The sequence below is a fragment of the Mesoplodon bidens genome (genome assembly GCF_964165515.1).
Source record: "Mesoplodon bidens genome assembly, chromosome: 1".
Classification (NCBI taxonomy): domain Eukaryota; kingdom Metazoa; phylum Chordata; class Mammalia; order Artiodactyla; family Ziphiidae; genus Mesoplodon; species Mesoplodon bidens.
The window spans coordinates 43,025,784-43,051,132 of NC_138176.1; the positions used below are offsets into that span (position 1 = coordinate 43,025,784).

Sequence of the window (25,349 nt, forward strand, 5' to 3'; positions counted from 1 at the left end):
ATATCTTTCTATAAGGTGGCTATTGTTCAGTTTTAAATAAACTGAAGTGCTTTTGTTATAGTTGTTGTCTTTTTCAGGCTTATAAAGGTCCAGAGACCTACAAATCTTACACTTAAACTTTTGCACTTTAGTGCCAGGGTTTCTCAAGTCCAACCTCAGAACCTATGTACAATTCTAACTAGCTAGTTTTCCCAGACTTCAGTACATTCAAACCAGATTTATTTTCAAAATAATAGTGTTAATAGACCCAGACAAACTGAATGAGGTAAGCATATAGCTAATGGTGTGACAATACTGAGGGGAACAAGCAGAAAAATTTACCTTAAAAAAGATATGATAAATTAGCATGGGGTCAGAGGTCAATTGTTAATTAAGCCTCAAATATCACAGTACCATCTGTTGATATAAATATGGAATCTAATTTAGGAACTAATCACAGTATCCTGAGTTCAATAAGCCAGAAAAAATGTTTTGGGCAACTATTATAAACAAAATATTTAATGCTAGGAATCAGGGATAAGCTATTCAATACAGTCCCCACCTTTGAGAAAATTCTTACCATTTATGACATAAATACTGAGAATTAAATAATGTTTAGTATACTTTGGTTAAGCATACACTTGTAAAAATAAACCAGAGCCAGTAATCACACGATTAAGGGTCTAGTTCTAATTATCTCACTTTTAACTACCTGAACTGGGGTGTGTCATTGGACCTATATTCTCAACCATAAAATATAATAGGAATAAATAACACTTGAAATATATATTCTATATAGTTGATGTAGAATCAAATGAAGCAATAAGACGTTTAGAAAATTCTAGAATTCTATTCAAATAAAAAGTATTGCTTAAGGAATTAATTTAAGTTGTAGCTAAGATCTTGGGATTTGGAGTAGAAAAAATTAGGAATGAAATCTGTCATTTATTAGCTACATAATTTTGGGCAAGTCACTAAACCTGTTTATGTCTCAGTGACTCCATGTACGTATTGAAATAAAATGGCATCTAGGGCTTCCCTGGTGGCGCAGTGGTTGGGAGTCTGCCTGCCGATGCAGGGGACACGGGTTCGTGCCCTGGTCCGGGAGGATCCCACATGCTGCGGAGCGGCTGGGCCCGTGAGCCATGGCCGCTGAGGCTGTGCGTCCAGAGCCTGTGCTCTGCAATGGAAGAGGTCACAGCAGTGAGAGGCCCGTGTACCGCAAAAAAAAGAAAAAAAAAAAGGCATCTAACTCAGGGTTGCCGTGATGATTAAATGAAAGAGCCCACATCTAGAATGCACCTTAGTGCATAGCATGTACTTAATAAATACTTACTATTGATGTTAATATTTAGAAAGGTGAAAAATACGTAATACAATTTAGAAAAAAATCTGTAAAGTGTTGTTTTTCAAAGAGCATACCCTTCAGGTATCAGTACGATGCATTCTCATGGGTGACTTGACAATGTAGAACACATGATATGTTACCATATCAGCAAACAGATAAAACAAAATTTCTCTCTAACTACCTGAAGATTCATTTTTTTCGTTGTCTTACCTACAAAATTTGTCATCTACAATATTGCATGGCAAATTTAGCACTGCTTGTTCTCTCTCTCATCCATTTTACGTCTTACTAAATAGCAAAATAAATCTCCAGTAAATGTTTAAAAATGTATCAGAATGTTCAATCTTTGTTAATTAATCAATTGATCATGGAGGATCAAGGACAGGCTTGGGGCTGGGGCATAACAAAATGATGAAAAAATCAGTCATCAACACTTGGAGCTAAAAAGGACAAATTCAGTGGAATCCATGATTCATAAAAAACAATATCTAATATGCATTATTCTAAACCCATAAATATATTGTCAAGATTATCATGTTAATATATTTCTGCAGTTGATATTTTCATTAAAGAATGAGTGAGAATGGAGTACACAATGGTGACATTTCTGGAATAACAGAATGAGGAGCTCTGTGGACCCTATTCCACTAAGAAAACTCTAACTACTAAAAAAAAAATAGTTGTAAAAATTAAAGTTTCTGTAAATTGTTCTAAAAGTATACAGTATCTGGAGAAACACTGCTTTAAGAAAATCTATTAAATCTCAGTAAGAAGGACAAGTCTGTGGCATTTGAGCAATAAGCTGTTTCCTTGCTACCCCCAGCCAGCACTGCATCATGGGAGCTCTACTTCTTGGAGGTGCAGCCAGGATCCTAAGACTCCTTCTTCCCCAGAGATCCAGCCTAAGATTATGGTGTCTGCCCTAGAGGTACTGGCCAACTCCAGCTCCATGTTGCAGAAGCCCAGCATCTGAGAAGCCTGACATTTCTTTCTGTCCACAATGGAATGAAATTAGAAATCAATAACACAAAGAGAATTTCAAAATTCACAAATATGTGAAAATTAAACAAGGGACTTCTAAATATCCAGTCGGTAAAATAGAAAATACAAATAAAATTAGAAAACATTTCTAAATGAATGGAGAAAAAAAAAAAGGCAATCACACTAAAACTTAAGCAATACTATAAGGCAGTTTTTAGAGAAAATTTTAGAGTTATAAACATCTGTACCTAAAAAGAGAAAAGTTCTCAAATCAATAACTTTTCAGCTTAAGACAGTGAAAAAAGAGAGCAAAATAAAACTAAAACAAGCAGAGGACAAGAAATAATAAAAACTAGAGTGGCAGTAAATGAAATAAAAATAGGAAAATGACAGAAAAAATCAATGAAATCAAAAGTTGGTATTTTGAAAAGATCAAAATTGACAAGCCTCTAGTCAGATTGATTAAGAAAAAAGAGAGAAGACTCAAATTACTAATAACAGTAATGGAAGAGGGGGCATCACTGCTGACTTTAGGGCAATAAAACAGATTATAAGGGAATGCTATGAAAAATTTTACCAGCATATTAAATAACTTAGATGAAATGAACAAACTCCTAGAAATACACAATTACCCAAACTGATTCAAGATGATAAAGTAAATCTGAATGGACCTAAAAACAAGTAAGAAGATTGGATTAGTAATTTAAAAAAGAAAAAAAAAAGCCACTTCCCATAAAGAAAAGACCAGGCCCAACTGATTTTATTAGTAAATTCTACCAGTCATCTAAAGAAGTCACACAATCTTCACAATCTCTTCCAAAATATAACAGAGGAAACACTTTCTTACTAATTATATAAAGTTTATATTACCCTGATACCAAAACCAAACAGAGGTAACCGAAGAAAAGAATGCCACAGATCAGTGTAGCTGATGAAAACAGAAGTAAAAACTGTTAACAAAATACCAGCAATTCAAATTCAGCAATACATAAAAATGATTATACACAATGGCCAAATAGGATTTATCAGAGGTATACAAAGTTGTTTCAACACAAGAAAACCAATTAATGTAATACGCAAATAAAATAAAGAAAAAAATATCATATCAGAAGAATCAGAGAAAGAATGACAAAATCCAATACCTTTTTGTGATAAAAACACTTAATAAACTAGGGATATATGGGAACTTCCTCAACCTGATAAAGGACAACTATGGAAAACTACCAACTAGCATCAATGTTGAAAGACTAAAAGCTTTCCCCCTACAATCAGTAATAAGACAAAGATTTCTACTCAAAACGTTTATATAACAATGTACTGAAAGTACTAGCTAGAGTAATTAGGCAAGAAAAAGAAATAAAAGTCATCCATGAAGGAAGAAGTACAACTATCTCCATTTGCAGATGACAGGATCTCTTAAATAGATAATCCTATAGAATCCACTAAAACAACTATTAGACTAAAAATGAGTTCAGTAAGGATGTAGGATACGAGATCAATAAAAAACATCCGCAATATTTCTATACACCAATGATGAACAATCAACAATGAAATTAAGGGGAAAATTCTACTTAATAAAATTAAAAATAAAATAAAATACTTAGGAATAAATTTAACAAGGCAAGTAGAAAAGCTGTCACCTGAGAACAGTAAAACATCATTGGCAGTGACGGACATGGGGAGTCAGAGATTGAGTGGGGTGTTGGAAGTTAAATAGAGCAAAGGGAACATTTCTTGTTAAAGGGTTGTCACAGCAGCCTGGTATAGGCTTGGGGAAAACCCAAGTGGGACAAAGGAAGGCATTCAAACAGCTGGAGTGGGATGTCAGAGCCCAAGGGAAATTAGCAGTGCTTCTGTGAGAGGGTCAGTGAGGGAATGGTGGCCTGGTGTGGTTGCAAAAGCCAAACAGGGTTATTAGAGCATTTGCATGGCCTGTTGTGGGGTACTGTGTTGTAGGGTTATGGTGTTGTAAGCACAAGAAGGACACAGTGGGACATCAGTCTACAGTGGGATGTCAACATAAGTGGAATGAAGAAGGCAACAGTTCAGTGAATGGTGGTAGCTGCAGGTCTTGTGAAGTGACGGTGTGAAGTGTTGAAGCTTGAACTCAGGAAGGAGGGTGTTTGCATGGCCCTGTACAGGATTTCAGAATCCAAGCAGGATGAGAATTGTTGAAAGGAGAGGAATGGCAGGCAGGTGATGTCAGAACGTGAGAGGGTGAGGAGAGCATCAGAATGAGGGTCAGAAACAGAAGACTGGTTACATTCAGTAAGTAATGTACTGAAGGTAATAAGAGCCAGGTTCCCCATTTTCAGAGAGTTATTAGTGTGAACTAATGGACATATATCTTTTATAATCTATAAAATTTATAATACATAATATTATATATAACATGTATATATGTATATGTATGTATATACACATATAGTAAATATAAAATTAACATAGATGCAAATGAGTATGGTGTATATATCATACATACTTGTGTGTGCATACATATATATATTACATATATATATGTATATATATATATATACACACACATTCGTGTATATATATTTTTTGAGTATATACATACATGCAGTCTCATATACATACATATATTGCCTTGCTCTGTCTACTGAGTGGGGCCTGGAAGCAGAGATACCCAATAACAACTCATAGAATATTCTGTGCACCCAGTACTTAATTTCTAAATGCTATTTCCCACTTAAAGAAACCAGAGCTTTTTAGAGAAATGGTTAAATCCAGTACTGGTATAAGAAAAGTATAAAATGAGTCTGCAACATCTTGTGCTAGAAGATAGCTAAGTGCTCAAAGAACGATGTGGATATGTTAAAATAACACAAGAGCCTGCTTAAATGGGCTCATCAAGACTAATTCTGGAATAATTTGAGCACCAAAATAATTATAGTAATGATTATACTCCTTGAATAAAACAGAAATCTATGAGTTCATATTTATATCAATCAATAAATTAATAAATACATGGGGGAAAAGAAAGCTTTTGTATATAGTAGAATGTCAACTCATAAATGTAGAAGACCTCATGGTATTATAAAATCATAATTTGCCAACAATTGGAAAAATAATTCAGCTAAAGAACATCAATGGTTTTTAAAATAATGGGTGAAAATGAATGAGGAAAGAACATTTATATAATCTTAAGGTAAGTCATCAACATACTTTAAGGCGGATGCAACTTTGATCAAGTTTTCAAGAGTAACATTACCAGTAATGGGACACAGGTAAACTATTTTTTTAATAGGATTCAGTGAGATGGATGCAACATCTCTTCTCGGTGATATTCTTACCAAAAAAATTCATAACTTAAACCTATTCACGGAGAAGCATCAATGAACCCAAATTGAGGGAAATTGTACAAAATAAGTGTACTGCAATCTTCAAAAGCATCAAGAAGGATTGTTTCAGATTAAGGAGAGTAAAGAGGCATGGCAACTAAAGGTCACCTGTGATCCTGGATTGGATCATTTTGCTATAAAGGACATTATGAGGGCAACTGGCAAAGTTGAATGGAGTCAGAGGGTTAGACTGTAGTAAGGTATCAAAGTTACTTCCTAATTTTAATGGTTCTGTTGTGGTTATATATAAGGGACTATGCTTTTTATAGAAATTAGAAATTGTGTTTGGTGGTCATAGGACATCATGCTGGTAACTTAGTCTCAAATGTTTTTGTACCATTCTTACTTTTTTTTTCTGTAAGAGTATATTATTTTAAAAGAAAACAACATCAAATAAATATACACATATTTATGACAGTGGCAAAACACATATATGTGTATTATGTGTGTAGTTTATGTGTGAATATGTAAACATATGCATACACACATTTGTGCTTTATATAATTATATATGACCATGATATGATGGAAAAATATCTACACATACCAGTTAAAATGATTTATATGATGAGGAAGTGCTGGAGAGCTAACTGGGGGAAAGGAGACAGAGAATGGAAAGTAAAGCAAAAATAGAAAATATGAAAGAAAGCTGCCATAAAAAGAAATAATATAATGTGCCGATATGATTGCATTTATGAATATATACATATTAATTGTACAAATAAAACTAAACAAGGGAAAAGGAAGCATAAACATCTGGGGCATATCCACTTGTTGTTTTTAGCACACCTTTGAATTTTTCTTTTTGATTTACAAAGGCGACTTCCATTCAAAATCACCCAGGCACATGCTGGTTAAGTTAGGAGAATTGTAATGGCAATCAAATTTTGCTGCTCTGTCTAACCATTAGTTTATCAAAATCAAAATTGAACTACTTTTATTTGGGGATAGGATGTACGGAATAAGTCTGGTGCAAAGTCTATTTTTATTATTAAGTAATTCTGCCTCTATCTCTGAAAGATGTTTCTTAATCTGGAATTTTTGTTTTAACTTTTTTTCTTTTGTGTGAGTGAGGCAGGTGTGTAAGTGGAGAAGACTGCAGAAATGAAGACTTTTTCTTTCCTTTTTAAAACTGTTACAGGATTTTGTGAATCCATGTGAAATATAAAGTATTCAAAACTAGAACAGGAGCTATTGAATTCTTCAGTTTTCTTAAGCAACTATTCTAATACAAATACTTTTTTTTAACCTAAAATAAATTGTTTTCTTAGCTCCAAATCAAACAATTCCTGGTAGTTAAGCATAGAATCACCAGAGGCACTTCTCAACATCAATTGGATCTCCCGTTGTTTCTCCTAGAAAACTGACACCTATTAGCTGTTTATTGAGTATATCTCAGGAACACTGTTTTTGTTCCTTTCTATTTATCAAAATCTCAGGAAAATAACAGCATTTACATACTTAAGCCTTAATCAACAATAGCTGTTAGTATGTGAAGCAATAAACAGCTTCAAGGCATGCAATAAACAGATGTTTATTTAAGAAACAGCACAGAGAATCATTTATTGCCAAGTTACTAAAGGTAATACTGATCACTGCTATTAAAATACCAGTAGCTTTCAAATAGTTGCCCAAGCAAGTATTCCACGTTCAAGCCCAGATTTCAAATTAGTCCATTTTTATTTAACTCTTAGGAAGAGCAGAATGGTTTACTTCTGGTTAATTAAAAAGAAAAACAAAAAATAAGAACAAAAAACCCCTCTTTTTATGAAGCAGGTTTAGAAATTGCAGACTTTTCTTTGGATCATACAAGAGTCTTCTGGCATGAAGTAAATGAAAATCACTTTCTACTAAAGTTATAAACTATTGTTTAAAAATTGTCTATAAGAAGCTGTTGATGAATGTAGGCCTTCACCATTTCTATAAAATACGATTAAAAGACACCAAGGAGTATCAGTTGACTGTTACCTAGAAAACTAGAAAGTCCTCCATGGCTTTAAGAAAAGACATGATAGAAATAAGAGTAAAGATTAGAAATATAGCTGTAAATAGGGGAAAAAAAGATCAATTTGAAATATCTCTTGCCCAGCTCTCCAAAATATGGCTTTATTACTGCACTCAATGGTTTTATGGTTGTCCATTAAATTCCATTAAAGATAAAGATCTCATATTCTACTTTATTGCTTTGGTGACCATATTCCTCTAAGCCAGTGTTTCTCAGTTTTGGCAGCCCTAAAATCTTGGGCTGGTTAATTCTGCATTACTCTGCCACTCACATCTTAGTTTAGAAAAGCATAGCAGTAAACCAATCGTAAAGGCATAAAATTATTGGAACCAGCAAAAAAATCTCTGGAGGAAATGCTAAAATGAATCTTCTTGAAATTTGTCCTTCCATTTCTAAATATATTCAAGCAGGTTTTTTAAAAAAAATTATGTTTTAATGTTTTTGGAATTTCTAGGGGATGTATATTGCATTTCATTACTTCAGTATCTTTTCTTTCAGAAAACTCTTTATCCATTTATTCCCCTTTACCTCATCTTGAGGCTGCATTACCCCAAGTCCTCATTTCAGATTTAATCAAGAATAAGATTTTTTTTTATCATCTCTATGCCCTAATTACAGACTGCCTGAAAATAAAGTCTACACAGAGTTAAGCAATACAAAGAGGGGCAAAACTACCAGAGACTGATGACACTTGTCTGAAACCTTGGTTCTAGCCTTTCTTGAAATCAGATCCACCTGACATTCCACACTTTCATTGATTACATAGTATATATTCCAAGCACTGTTCTAGTTACTGAGGATACAACAGTGAATAAAACAGAGTCTGTCACTGTGGACCTAATATAATATTTGACACAGTTGACATAATAAATAAGAGTGCACATAGAGTGAAAGCAAATGGGGTAAAGTGAATATGAAGCACAGTGAGATGGTTATTGTTATTTTCTGTAAGGTGGTCAAGTAAGACCATTTTGCTAAGGGAGAATCAAGCAAAAACATACAGGAAGGGAAGAATGTGAATGTCTGGGAAAAGAGAACTTCAGACAGTGGAAACAATAAGTGAATGGGCCCTGAGGCAGGAGTCAGGCAGTGTGCAAGGAGGTCAATGAGACCGGAATAGAATTGCTTGAGAGGATGAGAAGTAGGAATTCAGGTCAGGTAGGTGTTACAGGGACATCATCTTTTATCCTGGGTCATTTGGGAATCCATTGGATGATGGTCGCAAAGAAGTGAAGCTATTTTAGGTAATTTTTCAAACAATTATTCTGTCTGCTGTGTGAGTAATAGACCAGAGAGGGGTGAGCTTAAAGTCCAGTAGAAATCTATTGCAATAATCTAGGCAGAAGTTGATGGTGGCTAGTATCAGGAAGAAACCAGTTAAGAGTGAAAACAATGGTGAAACTCTGGAGATATTTTGGGATTGACTGGAAATAAGAGAGGGCTATGGAGAAAGAGAAAAGTCAGAGATGACTTGAAGGGTTTTGGCCTGAGATTTTGGACAACTGAGGTTGCAATTTACTGAGAAGGAAAAATGAAAAAGGACCAGCTGTTTTCTTGGAATTAGGGGGAAGAACCAGGTGTTGAGTAGAGAATACATTAATTTTGAGATGCTGTGATAACAGTATGCTATGCCTCTCAAATCTCCCTTCAAAGAAAAAAGAAATTATTCCCCTATATGTTGGAAATGTTGCCTACTGAGAAGCTTCAGTTATCAGTCCTATTCAGAGAATACCTTTTCTTCTTCTTCTATTTAATTGAAGTATAGTTGATTTACAATGTTGTGTTAATTTCTGCGGTATAGCAAAGTGATTCAGATATATAGATACACACACACACATACACACACATACATATATATACACACACATTCTTTTTTTATATTGTTTTCCAACAATGCCTTTTCTGAAGAAAGCTTCCTTGCCCAAGGTCAGGTTACTTTCTGAGGCAACCTGTATCTGACTAATGCAAGTCTATAAAAGGCCTACCTTTATATAAAGGCCAATATCAACTCTAGAGCTTTCCAGGGGGGTCAGTGGAAGTCTTTATTGGGACTTCATTGAAGCTCAATTTCTCCCTAAACCTAATTCTTCTTTCTTCCTCTCCTTTCCACACGAGTTAATTCCAAACCAATAAACATCCTACAACTGAATCTTTATCTCAAAGTCTGCTTCTCTGGAAACTCAATCTAAGAGAGATTCTTATTTAATATCATATATCTATCTATATCTATCTATCTATATCTATCTATCTATCTATATATATATATATCATAGTTGGACATGGGTCTAGAGTTTTAGAGCAGTGAGCTAAGCTGGAGATATGAATTAGAATTTATGAGCATATAACAATTTAAACCCATTAGAACAGATGAGATAACCTTAGGTGTGACTATAAATAGGAAAAGAGGAGGTTAGAAGTTTGAGCCCTGAGGCATTTCAACTTTTAAGAGTCAGGGTAATGAAGAGGAACCATCAAAATAGACTGGGATACAGCAGCCAGGGAAGGTGGGGAAAAATCCCAGGAGACTGGTGTACTGGAAGTCAAATAAATAAGTTTTTAAATAAGAAAGGAATTATTAACTCTATCACATCTTATTGATGGATAGAGTAAGATGAAGAATTGATTTGACAATGGAATGAGCATTGAGACCACAAAAAGCGCCATATCAATGGATTGGTGTTATTAAAATTCCGATTATAATGGGGTCAAGAGAGAATAGAGAGAAAATGATGCCAAGTTTCTCCAGGCAAGTATGGATACCATATTTGAGAAGTTTCTGCAGGGAAGGGAAACACAGAAATGGGTAAGTGGCTAGAGTGGTTTATCAAGGACATTTTTTGTTGTTGCTTTGTCTTTAATTGGGAGATACTGTATCAGATTTTCATGTTAGTGAAAATGATCAGATAGAGTAAGAGACTCTTACGATGCACCAAGGTAAAAGGATGATTCTTGAGCAATATCCTTGAGCAATGGACATGATCTAGTGGAGTGCTTTCAGGTCAGCACAAAGGACACACACTTAAAAGATGCTGTGTTTTTATTTTGCACTGGGCCTTGCAAACTGTAGCCGGTCTTACTCAAAGCATGGTCCATGGAGCAGTGTCATTCTGCAAAGCGCTTACTGGGGATCATGATGAAACAAAAAAGGTAGAATAAATTTCTCCAGAGTAAAATTTAGAGTAGTTTAGAAAAGTTTTAAGTGATTTGCCCAGGTGATTTACTATCTGTTTAATCTAATTTTAAAAAAAAAGGCTGTATTCTTTGCTATTTGTATTTTTTTTTCATTTTTTAAATAATTTATTTAAATGCATCTTTCATTTCAGAGGCTTTAGAAGCATTGATATAGGATGCAAGTGAAGGAAACAGTTTAGGTAGGAAGAAGGAGTGTTCATTTTTAATTACAGGATTAAAAACAAAACGTAGGAATACAAGTGCAAAGAGGTTGGTAGATGGGGTGATGAAAGGCTGTAAAAGTCTTCATCTAAGTGTTTGATGAAAATACGGAGCAGGAGAGGTACCCAAATAAAGCTGTTCTCCTTGCCCGTGAATCTTTGCCTCCAGGCTGAATACAAACCACAGATCATCACCTGTGTCCACCTGTCCCACCATCCACAGCACCTCTGCTTAATGAAGCTCAGTGATATCAGAAAAGACTATTTCATCTTATTAATTTATTTTAGGTACTTAATTACTTTCAAAAGAACTTGAGAATATGACTTTATTTCTTGCACCATAACAAGTTTTATAAGACACCAGTCCTCTTTGAGCAGAAAATAAGATAATTTTTACGCGTTTCCTACGTACCCTACTTCCTGTTAGAGTGTAAGTCAGAGCAAGAAGTCTAACTCCACTGAAAATATAAATTTAAGTCATAACCTAATCTCTTCTGGGGCAAAATCTCACATTTTTTTTATCATGTTTATTTCTTTCTTAAGCAAGGAAGAATCAAAGAAAAAATGATTTAGAAAATAGCTATTTAAATATATCAGACCTAGGATTCTCCTTCTGACACTTCTCTGGCTTCATGCCTATGAGCATATTGTTGTCTATGGAAGATTTACACGAGGTTAAGTTATGCCTTGGGAAGAGGAAGATACATATGTGAATAGAGAATACATAAAAAATGCATTTTCCTCACTTTTGGCAGCTTTGAATGCCTAGAGATGAAAAATCTTCCCTAGATAATAGACATACCATAGTGTCAAGGACATCAAACTTTTTTTTTGAAACTTAAACATATCAGAACATCTGCTTTAAAGGAGAAAATTTACACTAGAAATCAGATTTAATTTTTTCAAAAAGTGGTTGCTTGGCATTGAGACATCTCTCTCTCTCTCTCTAAAATATAAATTAGCTATCTCCTATCTATTTATGTATGCTATCCTCCATATAAACTATAAATTATACTTTGGAATCAGGTAAACAATATCAGTGTTCAAAGTATTTCAACTTCTATGGCATAATTCTTTTGAGATAATGTTAATGATGAAAGACCCATCTGAAATCTAAAACAAGGGAAGATGAAAAAAAATGTTTTTTCTACTATATGAAATAAAAATATAGGGAAAATGAATGAGCTTTTTATTCCTCACACTTAGCAAAATCAGAGCAACCTACTAAATAGAATAAGTCATATATTATGAAATTGAAGGGGAAATAGCCATCTTTCAGTACAATCTCCAGTGTTAATCTATATAGTAACACATCAGTGTTCAAAGAAAAGCTTCTTAGATGACAGAAGAGCAAACCTCCAGAAAATGTATCCAAAGTGATCCCCATAATATAAATGACACTGCAAAATCTACAGCACAGGGCTTATGATTCATGCACATTTGGCTGCAAAACATTCATGAATAATAAACTCCTGCATCATCTTCAAGGGAAAAATATATTCTATTTTACAAGAAATATTCATCAATAAAAGGAAAAAAAGAAGAAAAAAACTCTCAAAACTTCTAAACGTTTCAAAGATATCAGAAAAACAAATTAGTACCTGTTACAGGACCTGTTAATGCAGAGGGATGGTTTGCATTTCATTTATACTGTTCTGGAAATGGATCAATTCTGTAGTGAGATCAAAGCTGCACGAATTTTCCTTCAGGATGAAAAATACTAATTCTTTGAAGCATACAGTTTAAATTCTACAGCTTTTTGAAACTATTTTAAAAATGAGAAAAATGGATAAAGATGAAAAGAAAATGCATGTTGCAAGCTGACCAAAGCACCATCTTACACTTATACCCAAGTAGTTTCATTAGTAAAATGTATGTTTTTTTCTCAGATGATCAGAGGTGGCAACATCTTACTTTTTGGTCTGCTTCACACCACTTTCTACTGTTTTCCTACTATTTGTGTCTGAGCTGTTTTACCTGTTTTGCAGTCTTCAGGAAGGAGAAGCCAGGAAAAGTGGTTCAAGCTGCCAGAGCCAGTCAGCTCACTGATAAGTGGAACCAGAAGTTTAAAGCAGTGGTTAAATCAAGTTTTCCCAGTGTCAATGGACATTACATGTATAATATTTTCCTTCACTTTTGTAAAGAATCAAGAAGCAAAGAGAAGAAAATAAAATCAAGGCTGATCAAGCACACCTTAGAAAGAAAAGAATGATTAGCCTTTTGGGTAGATCTACTCTGCTATTAAAGGGATTGTTTGTAAGTCTGAGTACAACTGAAAGAAATAAATGAACTTCAATCTCTAGGAAAGGCAGAATAGAATAATGAATAATAGTATATAGCCTCTATATCAGAAGAGATGGAATCCCCACTCGGCAACAGGGTTCTGTTTGACATTAGAAAAGTTACTTCTTTGTTGGGAGTATAAAAGATGAGGAAGCTTTCAAGTGCTTGGTGTAGTTCCTGCCTGATAGTAGCACTCAGTTAAAAGTAGACGTTGATGCTGTTATTATTAATATTGATGTCTTAGCCATCTATCTCTTGGGCTTTCTAAGTTTCACTTCGTTCTCAAACACAAGTGATCATTCCTTCTCAATGGAGGAACTAGTAAAATCATAAAGTAGGTGAATATATTCTATGGATTGTATCTGTTACCAAAGCTGTTGCCCCAGAATCATACCCCTGCCCCTCCCTTGAATGGAAACCAATTGCTCTTATCTAAGTTTCAGGAGGAAGCTGCAAAGAGCAAAGTAAGAACAGCTTAGAATCAGCTAGGCCCCAAATGGTAGAAGACTTGACTTTCAGTAAACTTTGAGTCTCATTTTATGCTCATTGTAATATATTAGCATGGTAAATGACACACTCATCAGCGTCATGACAGTAGACAATTGCCATGACAATGACTGCAAGAGCCCATACAAGGACTTAAAAGGAGTATTGCATCAGCTCCAGTTCCAAACCACAACCCTGTTCTTGGATAAGTCATGAATATTCCTCCCACTCTTTCCATTTCTCTACCTTTTACCTCGACCCTCCAATATATATGGTGTCTCTGCTCCAATTGGCTTGAGAAATTGATTTGCAAACTAAGTTCCCCCTTCTCCATTCTTTGGCCATTGAATAAAGCTTGTGTTGTTCCAGTCTCAGCTTTGTTTTCTTTATTGGCTATGCCAATCTGATCAGAAAAAGAACCTCCCTGGCAAGACAAGGGGTCTCAGCTGGGCTAGGACCCCCAGCACCTGTGCAGGTGACAAGTTTGGTAACATATCCATTCCTCTACATTTGATATTTCACTTTTCTATCCATTATTCCAAGTGCTCAGTACCTTCTTGCTCACTTTTACAATCTTAAATCTTAAATCTTAGTATGAGTTAACTGAAAAACAAAAATGGCAATGTTCATTCTTCTTGGAGAATAGGAATAAAAATACTATTAGTTAAGAACTTTTTTTTTTTCATTTTAGGTACTGAGTTATGCAATTCACATGCTTACATGCTATCTCATTTAATCTTTGCTTCCCTACTCAAAAGACAACAACCTCCCCTGTTTCCCAAGCTCTTAAAATTCTGTTTTTTGATTATACCAAAGGATGTTAGTCCTTGTTATTTTATTTAATAAATATGTATTGACCTAATATATGTACTTATATATATGAACTATACCTTAATAACTAATGTTGCTTCTGTTTTCAACTAGTTAATATGAGACCCAGAGCAGATAACAGAGAATTTTGACACAGTTTAAATAAATGATCCTTTATTTCAATTTAATATACTAAACTAACACTAAGTCTTAGGGGTGCAAAATATTTTTTACATTTTTTTTTCTTTTTTATACTTTATTTAAACATAATGGACTTTTTGTTAATTTGTTTGCTTGTTTTGTTTTTGAATGATAATTGTGTATTACCAGGGTCAGAAACCTTTTTTTCCCTTAAGTCATTAAAATGCCTGTAGGCCACCTGTGGTCTCTTCATATTATTCTTTATTTTTTTGTTTTCTTGTTTCATTTTTATTTGTTTATATTTTATTAACAAACTTTTAAAAATATAAAAACCATTCTCAGTTTACCAGGCATACAAACAGGCCACTTTGCCCAGAGGCTATAGTTTGTCAATCTGTGCTCTACTATATCTGTTCTTTATTTTTGAAAAAAACAAACACTGTCATCACTTCAAGTCATTTATTTTTCTACCACTGCTCATTTTCAGAAATATGTCCATGTGTCAATAAAATAGAGAATTGGTAGCAAAAAAAAAAAAAAAAAAAAGAGGGCAAGGAGAAAGACGTTTTAAATCAAGGAACAATTGCCAACACTTATTTTCCTCTAATCCCAATCCTTCACCCTTACAGGAACACGATGTGTGCAAAGAGGATCTTATCTTTACTCCATTTCCCATATATATGTTTGTTATCCATTTTTCAAAGTGTAGTTGAACTTTCCTTTGGTATGATCTTACCAGCAACAGGTGAATGGATCATTTGATTCAAACTTGTTCATAACTAAGATTTGTTCTCTATAGTCAGTCATAAGCTTACTGCTGATAAATGGATATTTTGATTATTTGTAGAAGTATGAAAGAAACTAGGTTTTCCACCTTGAATAAGCCATGTTAGAAGCAATGTCAAGGCCTTGAAAATAATACACTTTATCATTTTGCTCAACTAGTAATGCAGGAGAGTATCACAACTAGGAATCTAGGAATGGAATGAGGCAGGTCCAGAGCTGATTGTTTTAAATGCCAAATGCTACAGGTTTGCACCTCCATGATATCTCCTAAATATTTTTTTCCCCTGTTCTTTCATTGTAGGTGTAAAAGTTAAGACTTGCATAATCCTTATACTCAGAACAAATAAGGAATCTCAACTTTTGGGTAACAAATTAACTGGTTTTATTTCTTCCAGGATGCTATCAGGCTATTTCATTGATCACCTCCATTTTTGGTGTGTAGCTGACTTCATCAATAATGTCTCAATTAAATCTATAACTCTTACTTAGCAAAATTGCCTCATTTTTATTTGTATGATGCATTCCTCTTTATTTTAAAACAAATTATGTTTCTGGGGACTTGGAGTGAGGAGAATGTGATCTTCTCACTCATTCATTTTTCTTCCTTTTAATATCACTCTGATGAGGGAATAGAAAGGTTAGAGAAGGAAATAAAAGAATCGCCTGTATTGGATTGCACCAAATTATTGTGTACTGGTGCCAACAGACTCCACTGTTAAGGGACACGACCCCAAGCAGCCATCTTAGGAATAGGTCATACCTTGAGAATTTCTTCCATATCTTCTACAGAACGCATATTTGTTGGCTTCTTGCTGTATAACTTGGTGTACATGGCTTTTTTCTCCACATGTTGCAGTCCCCTTAGTTTTTATTTACACTTAAAAGCCTCAACTCTGAGATCTGTGGACCTAGGCAGGATCCATCTTACCTACAATGCTGGAAAAAGTCTTCAAGGGAGCCGTTCATGCACTCTTGCTGACTGCCCACTCCATCATGACATCTCTTTACAATGCCCTTTCCCTTGTAAATGCACTGACTCAAGTCTAATCAGCCATTCAATTAGAGAACTGGATGTCAATCTCCCTTTCTTTCTTATGGATTTTCCTCTCTTAGTCTAAGACTAGGAGAAACACTGAGTTACTAAACACTGGAGCACCAAAAAATGTATCCTCATCTACTTCTATGGTGAAGTTTTCCAAGACTTTTGGGGCTACCCTTGGAGAGTATTCTACCAAGAACCAAGAATTCTTTGAAGTAGAATCTGGGAATTTAATTTTTTTTTCCCCTCAAATGTGCTTTATCCAGGTTTTAATCTAAATTCTATTCTATATCCTCTATGTTAGAAAGGATAATAACAGTCAATTACTTTTTCCTTTAACTACTTCTTCCTGAGACCATTATACTAAATCATATCTTCTCTCAACCTTTAGTATCTTTTACCCTCATATAACACCATAAAATTAACCTTCAGAAAACACAGAACTAATGTAATATAAAACATATCCACCCCCTAAAAAATGGGAAAAAAATAAAATTTAATAGTTTTTCTATAGCCTAACCCACAATATTGTGATAGAATAGATAGAACTAAAACAGAAAAAAACTACTCTGGCTCACAAACCTTGCTGTCTCTGAGTTGCAGTTTCCTCATTTGCCAGATAATGAAGATAATAATATCTAATAATATTGGCCTATTTATTAGGGTCAGGGTGATGGCTATAGGGGAACAAAATTTGTCACTCCAGAGTGTGTCTCTTTGGCATGAGTATTAATTTAGGTTGATTAAATTTAAGGCCCAAAAAACTCAGGAAGAGCCTTTGACCTTCCCTCTAACTCCCTAAAAGAATGTAGATAGAGGACCTGTTCCAGGATGGAAGCTACCCCCATCAATAACTACAGTATGAAGTAGGTGTGTAGACAGGGATGAACATAGCAAAGTGTGTTAAAATTCCTCTCTGTGTCCCATTGTCTCTGCCTCATCCAGCAAACATTTGTTTACCAAACGTTTGCTCTTCCATATCCATGTATATTGCCTTCCTCCTCTTTGAAGTCTCAAACCACTACCCCCAACATTTTCTTTTGTCATTAGTTGAAGATGGTATTTAAAATGAGGGTTTCAGCTATTTTGGTGAGTTACTCAGTTTTCCTGGGTCTCTTCCATGTATGTGTTATTAAATTTTTTTTTTGATTCCCTCCCATTAATCTGTCTCATGTCAATTTAATTCTCAGACCAGCCAGAAGGAACTGGAATGGTAAAAGAAAATTTCTTCCTCTCTAACATGATCAAATGACATGATGTATTATACATATGTTGAAGAGATATGACTTTTTTAGCAGGTTAAGGTAACTGACTTTCAATAATGTAATCACAACTTATAAGCAAAACCTTAAAAATAAAAGCAAATAAATTATTGAGAAATATTATGGTAGAAAACAAGGACAATTAATAAGTTGAATTAAGAGAACTTATAAAACATTCTGATTTGTCAAATTCTACTGAATCAACCAAAATTTTTTAAAAGTATGTTTTAGTTTGTTATTTAAAACCACAGACGTGCACAGGATTTGGTGTTTGGACAATTAACTTTTAACCTTCCACCTTTAAGAATGGACTATATGAAATATGCACAAATCAACTATTTCTAAAAAGATTGTTTATCAGTAAGCTGATTTTAAGGAGCATACATATTTTCTCTTTGTCCGGAAAGTGAAATAGGCAGTACTCTGCAGTCGTGGTAGGGGTGAGGGTGATTAATAGATGGAGACTTCTGAATGTTGAACAATGGTTATCAGCCAAACCATAAAGTGGCCTCAGTGTGGAAAGAGTACCTGTCCCCTAACAGCTTGAGTAGGATAAAGAACAGAAAATGGAGAACTTGCAGGGTTACTTCAAGTACATAGGCACAGTGGGTGAGCACATAAATGTTTAACCATAATGCTTAGGATTTTGTCCTTTCTTTACAACTTCTTAGCACAATGAGCTTGGAAAAAGAGCCATTTACTTTTTGTGGCTCAGTTTCTGCATTTGTAAAGTTATGATGATAATAACAATAGATCCAATTGCTTTGGGTTTTTATAAGAATTAACTGGGAAAACATGCGTGTTAAAGTATACATATTTATTTGTTTATTTATATATTTTAGTGTTCAAAATAAATATTTTGAAAATATTGGCAGTCCCTTCTTAGGGAAAATAAGACATCCCTGCCTCAATGAATTTTACCATGAACTTGTGGAATTATTTGCCTATGTGAAGATTATACATTCTTGACCTATTAACTCAGAAGTATCCAAGTGAATTTCTTTGGCTATGGGGAGAAAATATGTGGATAGATATTACATGCATCACTCCTGAGTAACAGAAGATAACTAGGTTTTGTTTTTTATTCTGTTGTGTTGTGTTCTGTTTTCCACAACCAGTATCGCCCTCAGTCAAGAGATCAGTAAAATTCTAGACAGAGGCTGTTTCATCAGTCTGAGTTGTAGCATGTAACAGTCACTGCCAACTAGTGATGGGCATAAAATGTGAAATTTGGCAACAAAAACCTAGCTAGTTTAACTGATTCACAATTTAGTACTTAAAAGTGGAGTGTGCCATAACAAACACCCAAAAAATAAATAGCAGTGACATCAAGAGAGAGGAAGGTGGTAAGGAAACTGTTACTGGATGCTGTAAGGATGAGAAATCATGTTAGGCAGTAATGAATCATTTAGCAAAACTGCTGTTTGCAGTAACTTGGAAAGCAAAAGCTGTACGAAAGACAGTCATGGCTCTTGACATCAGACTTAACCATGTAATTAGTGTCTGCCTCTAGTGGAAGGATTACACATGATTAACCCACTAGCAGCCTTGTGACTTGGTTTGGTGGATGAAATGTGGGCAGAAGGGTCCTGTGTCACTTCTGGAAGAAACATTATGAGAGGGCGTATGGTTTATTTTGCCTCTTTTTTCACTCTGTCAAAAGAACAACACTGCCACAGATAAAGGCTGAAGTTGAGTGAAAATGATGAACAGAGCTGGAACTGATTCATGACGGACATAACAGTGTGAGTAGGAAATAAACTTTTCAGTTATAAATTGTTGAAATTTTGAGTGTGAGTGTGTGTGCATAATATAAACCTAGCTGTGCTTACCGAGAGAATAAGGAAACAACTTAAATAGTGCCTGACTCATTAAGTTACACTTAAGTGTTATTATATAACTATTATTATCATATGAGTATGAGAATGATGGTGATGGTATAAGAAGATTCTGTATGTAAGAAAGGAGGATTATTCTAATGGTAATAGGGCTGAGTCAAACACTCAAAGAGAATGTGAGCCATAAATTATAAAGGTAACTTGGATGGAAACAATGCTCTTGTAAAGATAAATAAAAAGCTGAGACTTATTGTATTTGGGTATAATACATAGTCCTATTTGGGATCTCAGTGCCCGCTCTGGCTCCAGCACACCAGTCTTACAGGCTTCACTGGCAGGTCAGAATTACAAAGGAGAAGCATGCTTAAGAGCAAGATCTGACCAAATCCGGAAGAAAAAAACCCCACCTAATACTAACCCTGATCAGCATAAGTTAGAAAATTAAGAGTTCTGGGTAACATTTTCCTCCACTAAATGCCATCAATACAGCAGCCAGGCAAAACAGCCTTAACAGGCTGAGGAAAATCACAGCCTCCCAAACAACTTTTAGATAGAATGAAAGGAAAATACCTACAAGGGGAAAGGAAGTGGGGGGTGAACAAGGATTATTCTCTGAAAAGAAACCACTTTGATCTCAGTCAAAACAGATTATTTTGAAGTCAGTCCACTGTTATCTTCGAAAATATATTTCCCCACAAATCTTGTCTTTCTAAACTGAGCTGTTAGTCAGCAGTGGGTAGTGTCGTGTGTGAAAAAGAGAATGTAGCCAGAAGTACCTCTAATGCATTCTGTTATTACAAGTCTTTGGAAGAGTAATTTGATGGAAGCTTTTCAACTTTTAGGTCACTAGTTTAAATTCAGTCTCAGTTGATCACGAGCAAAAGTGTATGGTTGGTGGCCTATGAAAAATGCCTTGATGGTGTCACCCTAGTTCTTTCTAATAGAGACTGCCACTGTAATTGGTACCCTTTATTTCGCTTCTACCAGAAGCACAAAGGGTGAATAGAAATGTCATTTCAAGTATTTTCTCAGATTTTGTACTAGAGATATTTGAGATATGAAAAACGCCAACTCCTTTTCATCTTTAACTCACAGGTAGAATTATTCTCCTATAATATGGTACCTAGATATTTCTGGGATTTATTGAAACAAAACTTGAGCCATCTTACAGGTAAAATTATATCTTACTCATAGAAAGTTAAATTATACAAAGGAACATTTTTAAGAAATATTTAAACGTAAAACATATAAAATTTCTTGGCCTGAACTTACAAATCTAAGATTTATTTTTCTTTTCTTCTTGTTTAAACAAAATAAATCCCCATATATGTAAAGAAGGATTTTCATTATTCTATAAAGGTACTTGTCTTCATATTTGGTTTTCCATATTTTATCATTTTCATGATTTAACTAAATGTTTTCTTCCTCCTAAAGAAACTATAGGGATTTTTTCTTTTATTTTGTCCATTAAAATCCCCCAAATTTCCTTATTACTAATATGTCTACTTTCCTATAATTTTGTTTCCCATCTTTTAATAGTAAATGAACAACAAAAGCAAATTTGCTCTAGTTGCCTGGAAAAAAGCAACAAAATAAATACGAGAGCAGAGGCAAAAAGAAGTATTTGGTAATGTCAACCAAATTTTTGGCAGCCTCAGATAATGAGTGGGATATAATGGAATGAACCCTGTTTTGGAAATAATGATAATTCAATCAGCTGAGTTAGGCCTCATTTAATTTCTGTAAGGTTCACTTTCCACATCTAGATAATGAGGTTGATATGTTTCGTTATTTTTTACATTCTTTCTAGTACAAGATTCTATGGAATCTTCACTTTTATATCATCAGGGTTTGAGTGAGAGGGTGTCTGTATTCAAATGGCATTGAGCAAGATGCCTCGTGTCACCTCATTTGATGGTAAAGATCGATGCTGGGATTTTCCTAAATAATCACATTTAAAATCTCTCCGAACCTTCAAGGCCAGCTTCCTGAATTCTCATGTCAGCACCTCCTGCCATTTCCATATAACACCAGGAGGTGATAAATCCTCTGTCCTCTGAACATCCATAGGTAAAATAATATGTCATGTTATGGTCCTTATGATTTTTATGATAAGTGACAGTTATTATCAACACCACATGTAGCCCAACTTGAAGCTGTAGATTCAGTTGAAAATACAGCATTTTCTGGCCAAAGGTGCTTTAGTTAGAAATGTATAAATTGAGAAAATCAAGCTATGATTCTGCAAGTAACTCATATGCCCATGAATCTGGAGCTGCAAATGGAAATATCACCTAAAGCTACCCCCTTCATTGAAACAAATAAACTGAGGCACAGCAATTACAAGATTTGCCCATGGGCACAGAATAAAATTGTCTGCCTCAGCATTAGAATGCCTACCATCAGCCAGTGAATCTAAAGTCATTTTCTATACAGAACACTGCAGCAAAAATAAATCCTGCTGGGGCAAAGGAATCCAAAACAGAAAATAATAGTCAGCTGCAGACTCTGGATGCAAAGTACAAAATATTCAAGTGCATGTTTCCAATCCCTTCATTATCTCTTGTAATGATTGCAGCTAATCCCTGCCAGCTAACGTTAGTTCTTCAACAGTGGCAATCAATAGAATAGATTAGCTGTGAAAACCTTCCATCCATATTATCCCTGCTTTCCTTTCCAGATGGAATTTTCATTCACTAGAGTGTAAGCAGACATGTGAGGTTTTCTCCCCTGCCATGCACAGATATAAACCCATTAGCCTTCAAGGTTGTCGCTAGAATTTTTTTTTTTTTTTGTCGCTAGAATTTTATACGTGTACTAAGGAGCATACCTGTAGATTTAATAAAACAGCGCCGATCCTCATGGCCTCACTGACTTCAAGGCTATACATCAGCTGTGGGAAGCGAGGAGGGCTTTGATTATTTGGAGGAAGCACTTCAATGTACACAGTGCAGATGGAGTGCCTGCAGAGAAAGAGAAGCAAACAAGAGGGATAAAAATCTACATCACATTTAATGACAGACTGAATTTGATATTCTGTTATTGGGTTTACAGGAGAGGAAATTCTGAATTTTTATAGGAAATAATAAAATAATTCAGAATGAAGGGATGGAATAATAAAGCTACCACCAAAAGATGATGTTTTTATGAAATTATCTTAGTAAAACGAAAAAAATGCCTCAGGTACATATTTTTTCCTACTTAGATTAATAGTGTGAATTAAAAAGGAATAGCTGTACAAATAAAGCTAATAAATTAACTTGACTTCTGGCTTTATTTTGTAATGCTTCTCTAATAGCAAAAAAAAATATTCTATAAATATCTGGTAATAAGAGTTGGTCTTGGGGCTCTCTTCCTATTAAACCAGCAGAGAGAGTATTGATTAAAATAACACAAAAAACAGAATATGGGCTGTGTTTTATTTGTTTTGTTACTGACATCAATGGCTTAATGAAATGCATATCAAGAGTCAGGATCATAAAGTAATCATTGTGTAAAATAGTTGCAAACAAAACCAAATCTGTTTTTAAGTCTTCTTTAAAGAGTTTAATATAAAAATTTAGAAACTAGATTTAATTGAAGCCTTAGATTGATGGGCATTGTTTTTGAGGGATAAAAATATATTATATTATTATAAGGACAAAAACATGAGCATTGACATAATCACCTTTTTTGATATGTCTAAACTCTGAAATTTCTTTACACAGCAAAAGCTAAAGAAGATGTTCAAGGTTGGTACAGAAGAAACACTGGCAAAAATATGTCAATGATACCTGCGAATTTACAAAGTCAGTCTTCTATCTTGAAGAACATACCACCACTGCCTGAGTTGTATGCTTTAAACTTATTTTAACAAAATCATGCCTTTTTATTCAAAGCACATTTCTTAAAATTTCTATTTGGGGCTAGAATTTTCTTAAAGTAGCCCAAAGCCCTTTGCATTAAGTGCATCAATTAAAAGACATGGTCACCAAAAACATTTTTCTGAGATTATTATTCTATAATAGTTTACTTTGAAAAGCCCTTAAGAGAAATACAGACCATAGGCACTGAAAATGATTTTTTAGCTTATCAGCTTATATCACCTTATATTATGCCTAAGTCCAAATTGTTTCTGAACATATTCTCAGTAGAATAGATACCTATAGAATATTAAGCACCTCTAAAAAGCTGCAGTGACAAAAAAAAATTCATACTTAAATTTATCACAATATTGTTCCAAAGTAATCTCATTTTAAATTAAAATCTCTTAGACTTCATAATCAGTTAAAGTATCTGCATTCTTTCTTGCTCTGATTTTATCTCATTATTAAAATTTGCCAATAAAATTAACCAAAATATAATTGCTTTTCTTTTCAATTTTGTTTTACAACTCGTGCTTTAAGGATAAAATGTTTAAAGTAGATTAAAATGGATGATGAAATGCTGCTTATAAACTTAGAGGTATTAAGTTTAACTTATAGGTACTATAATGGCTAGATGAAAAAGAAAAATATCAGCAAGTTATAAATTTAGTGTGCAAAGAGTCCCACTCTCATATTGTAGGAATACATTAATTGTCAATATGAGGTGGGCCTATTATCCTCTCAGGTGGTGATCTGGTTCCAACAGCCATCCCAAGATATACACTATTGCTGATATTACCCTTCATAATCCTGACTTTTTTTAGTGTCTGTTACTTATCAAGTGATTTAAACATTTTATAAATCTCTTCCTTTTTGCTGCCAGCACATTCTCTATGCATAAGTCTTATAACATTTACCCTATATCACATTGGTAATAACCCTAGCTGAGTGACGTTGAGCACTGGATTCATAACCACACATTCCTGGGTTAGAATTTTTATGCTACCACATGTGATCATAGGCAACTGACTTCTTTCAGTTTCACTATTTCCATCTGATAATTAAGAATAATAATAACATTAAGATTAGCATAACGACTAAATAAGATTATATGTATGGTGTGTATGTGTGTGTGCACATAGGTGTATGTATATATAAGTATATACACACATAGAAAAACAAATTTATCAGTTATTATTGTTAACTGTTCAAAATAAGGCTTCTTATTCTATTCTGTGGAATGAACTAAATAAGCTTATATTTACCTTATTAACATCCCTTAAAATATTTTAGACATTTTAATCACATCTTTTCACTTTTCTTGGCTAAAAACCTACAGGCACAGTATCCCCTCTTGCCTCCCCAGAATGGAGCATGGTAGTGTTAGGGTTCGGACATATTGGATCAGAATCTTTTGATGTGGGACCACAAATCGACATTTTCCATGGATATACAAGTTTTTTCTCACACACGCTTGATTCAGAAGACCACTGTCCCAGAAGTTCATGGGGAGTATAGCATGTAGACTCATCTGCTTTTTAAGTTAGGAGGCCAGGGAATTCCTCTAAAAACTGACCTAAAACTCTCCTTAATAAGCTTGGAGGCAAGAGATTCCCTCACTGATTAACATTTTCTTTTTGACCTAGAACACACATGTATTCCAAATTCAAAACTTCTTTTCAAAAAGTTAGAGCCTTCCTGCTTTTGATATTTAGAACTTCAGCTTACTGATGTGGAGTACTTTATAAAATCTTTACCAGAATATGGGTCTCTTTCTGCTCTTAAAACTATAA

At 34.4% G+C, this 25,349-nt stretch overlaps 1 protein-coding gene across 7 annotated transcripts in view; it reads right to left on the bottom strand.

Annotated features, from left to right (window-relative positions):
- PCDH15 (protocadherin related 15) overlaps positions 1-25,349 on the bottom strand; it is a gene marked incomplete at both ends in the record, with an annotated part of 718,913 nt that overhangs the window by 254,403 nt on the left and 439,161 nt on the right. For all 7 annotated transcript variants that reach the window (XM_081238611.1, XM_081238610.1, XM_081238609.1 and 4 more), the window contains one exon: positions 22,542-22,674. In XM_081238611.1, coding sequence (XP_081094737.1) covers positions 22,542-22,674 — 133 coding nt within the window. The remainder of the gene's footprint in view (positions 1-22,541; positions 22,675-25,349) is intronic.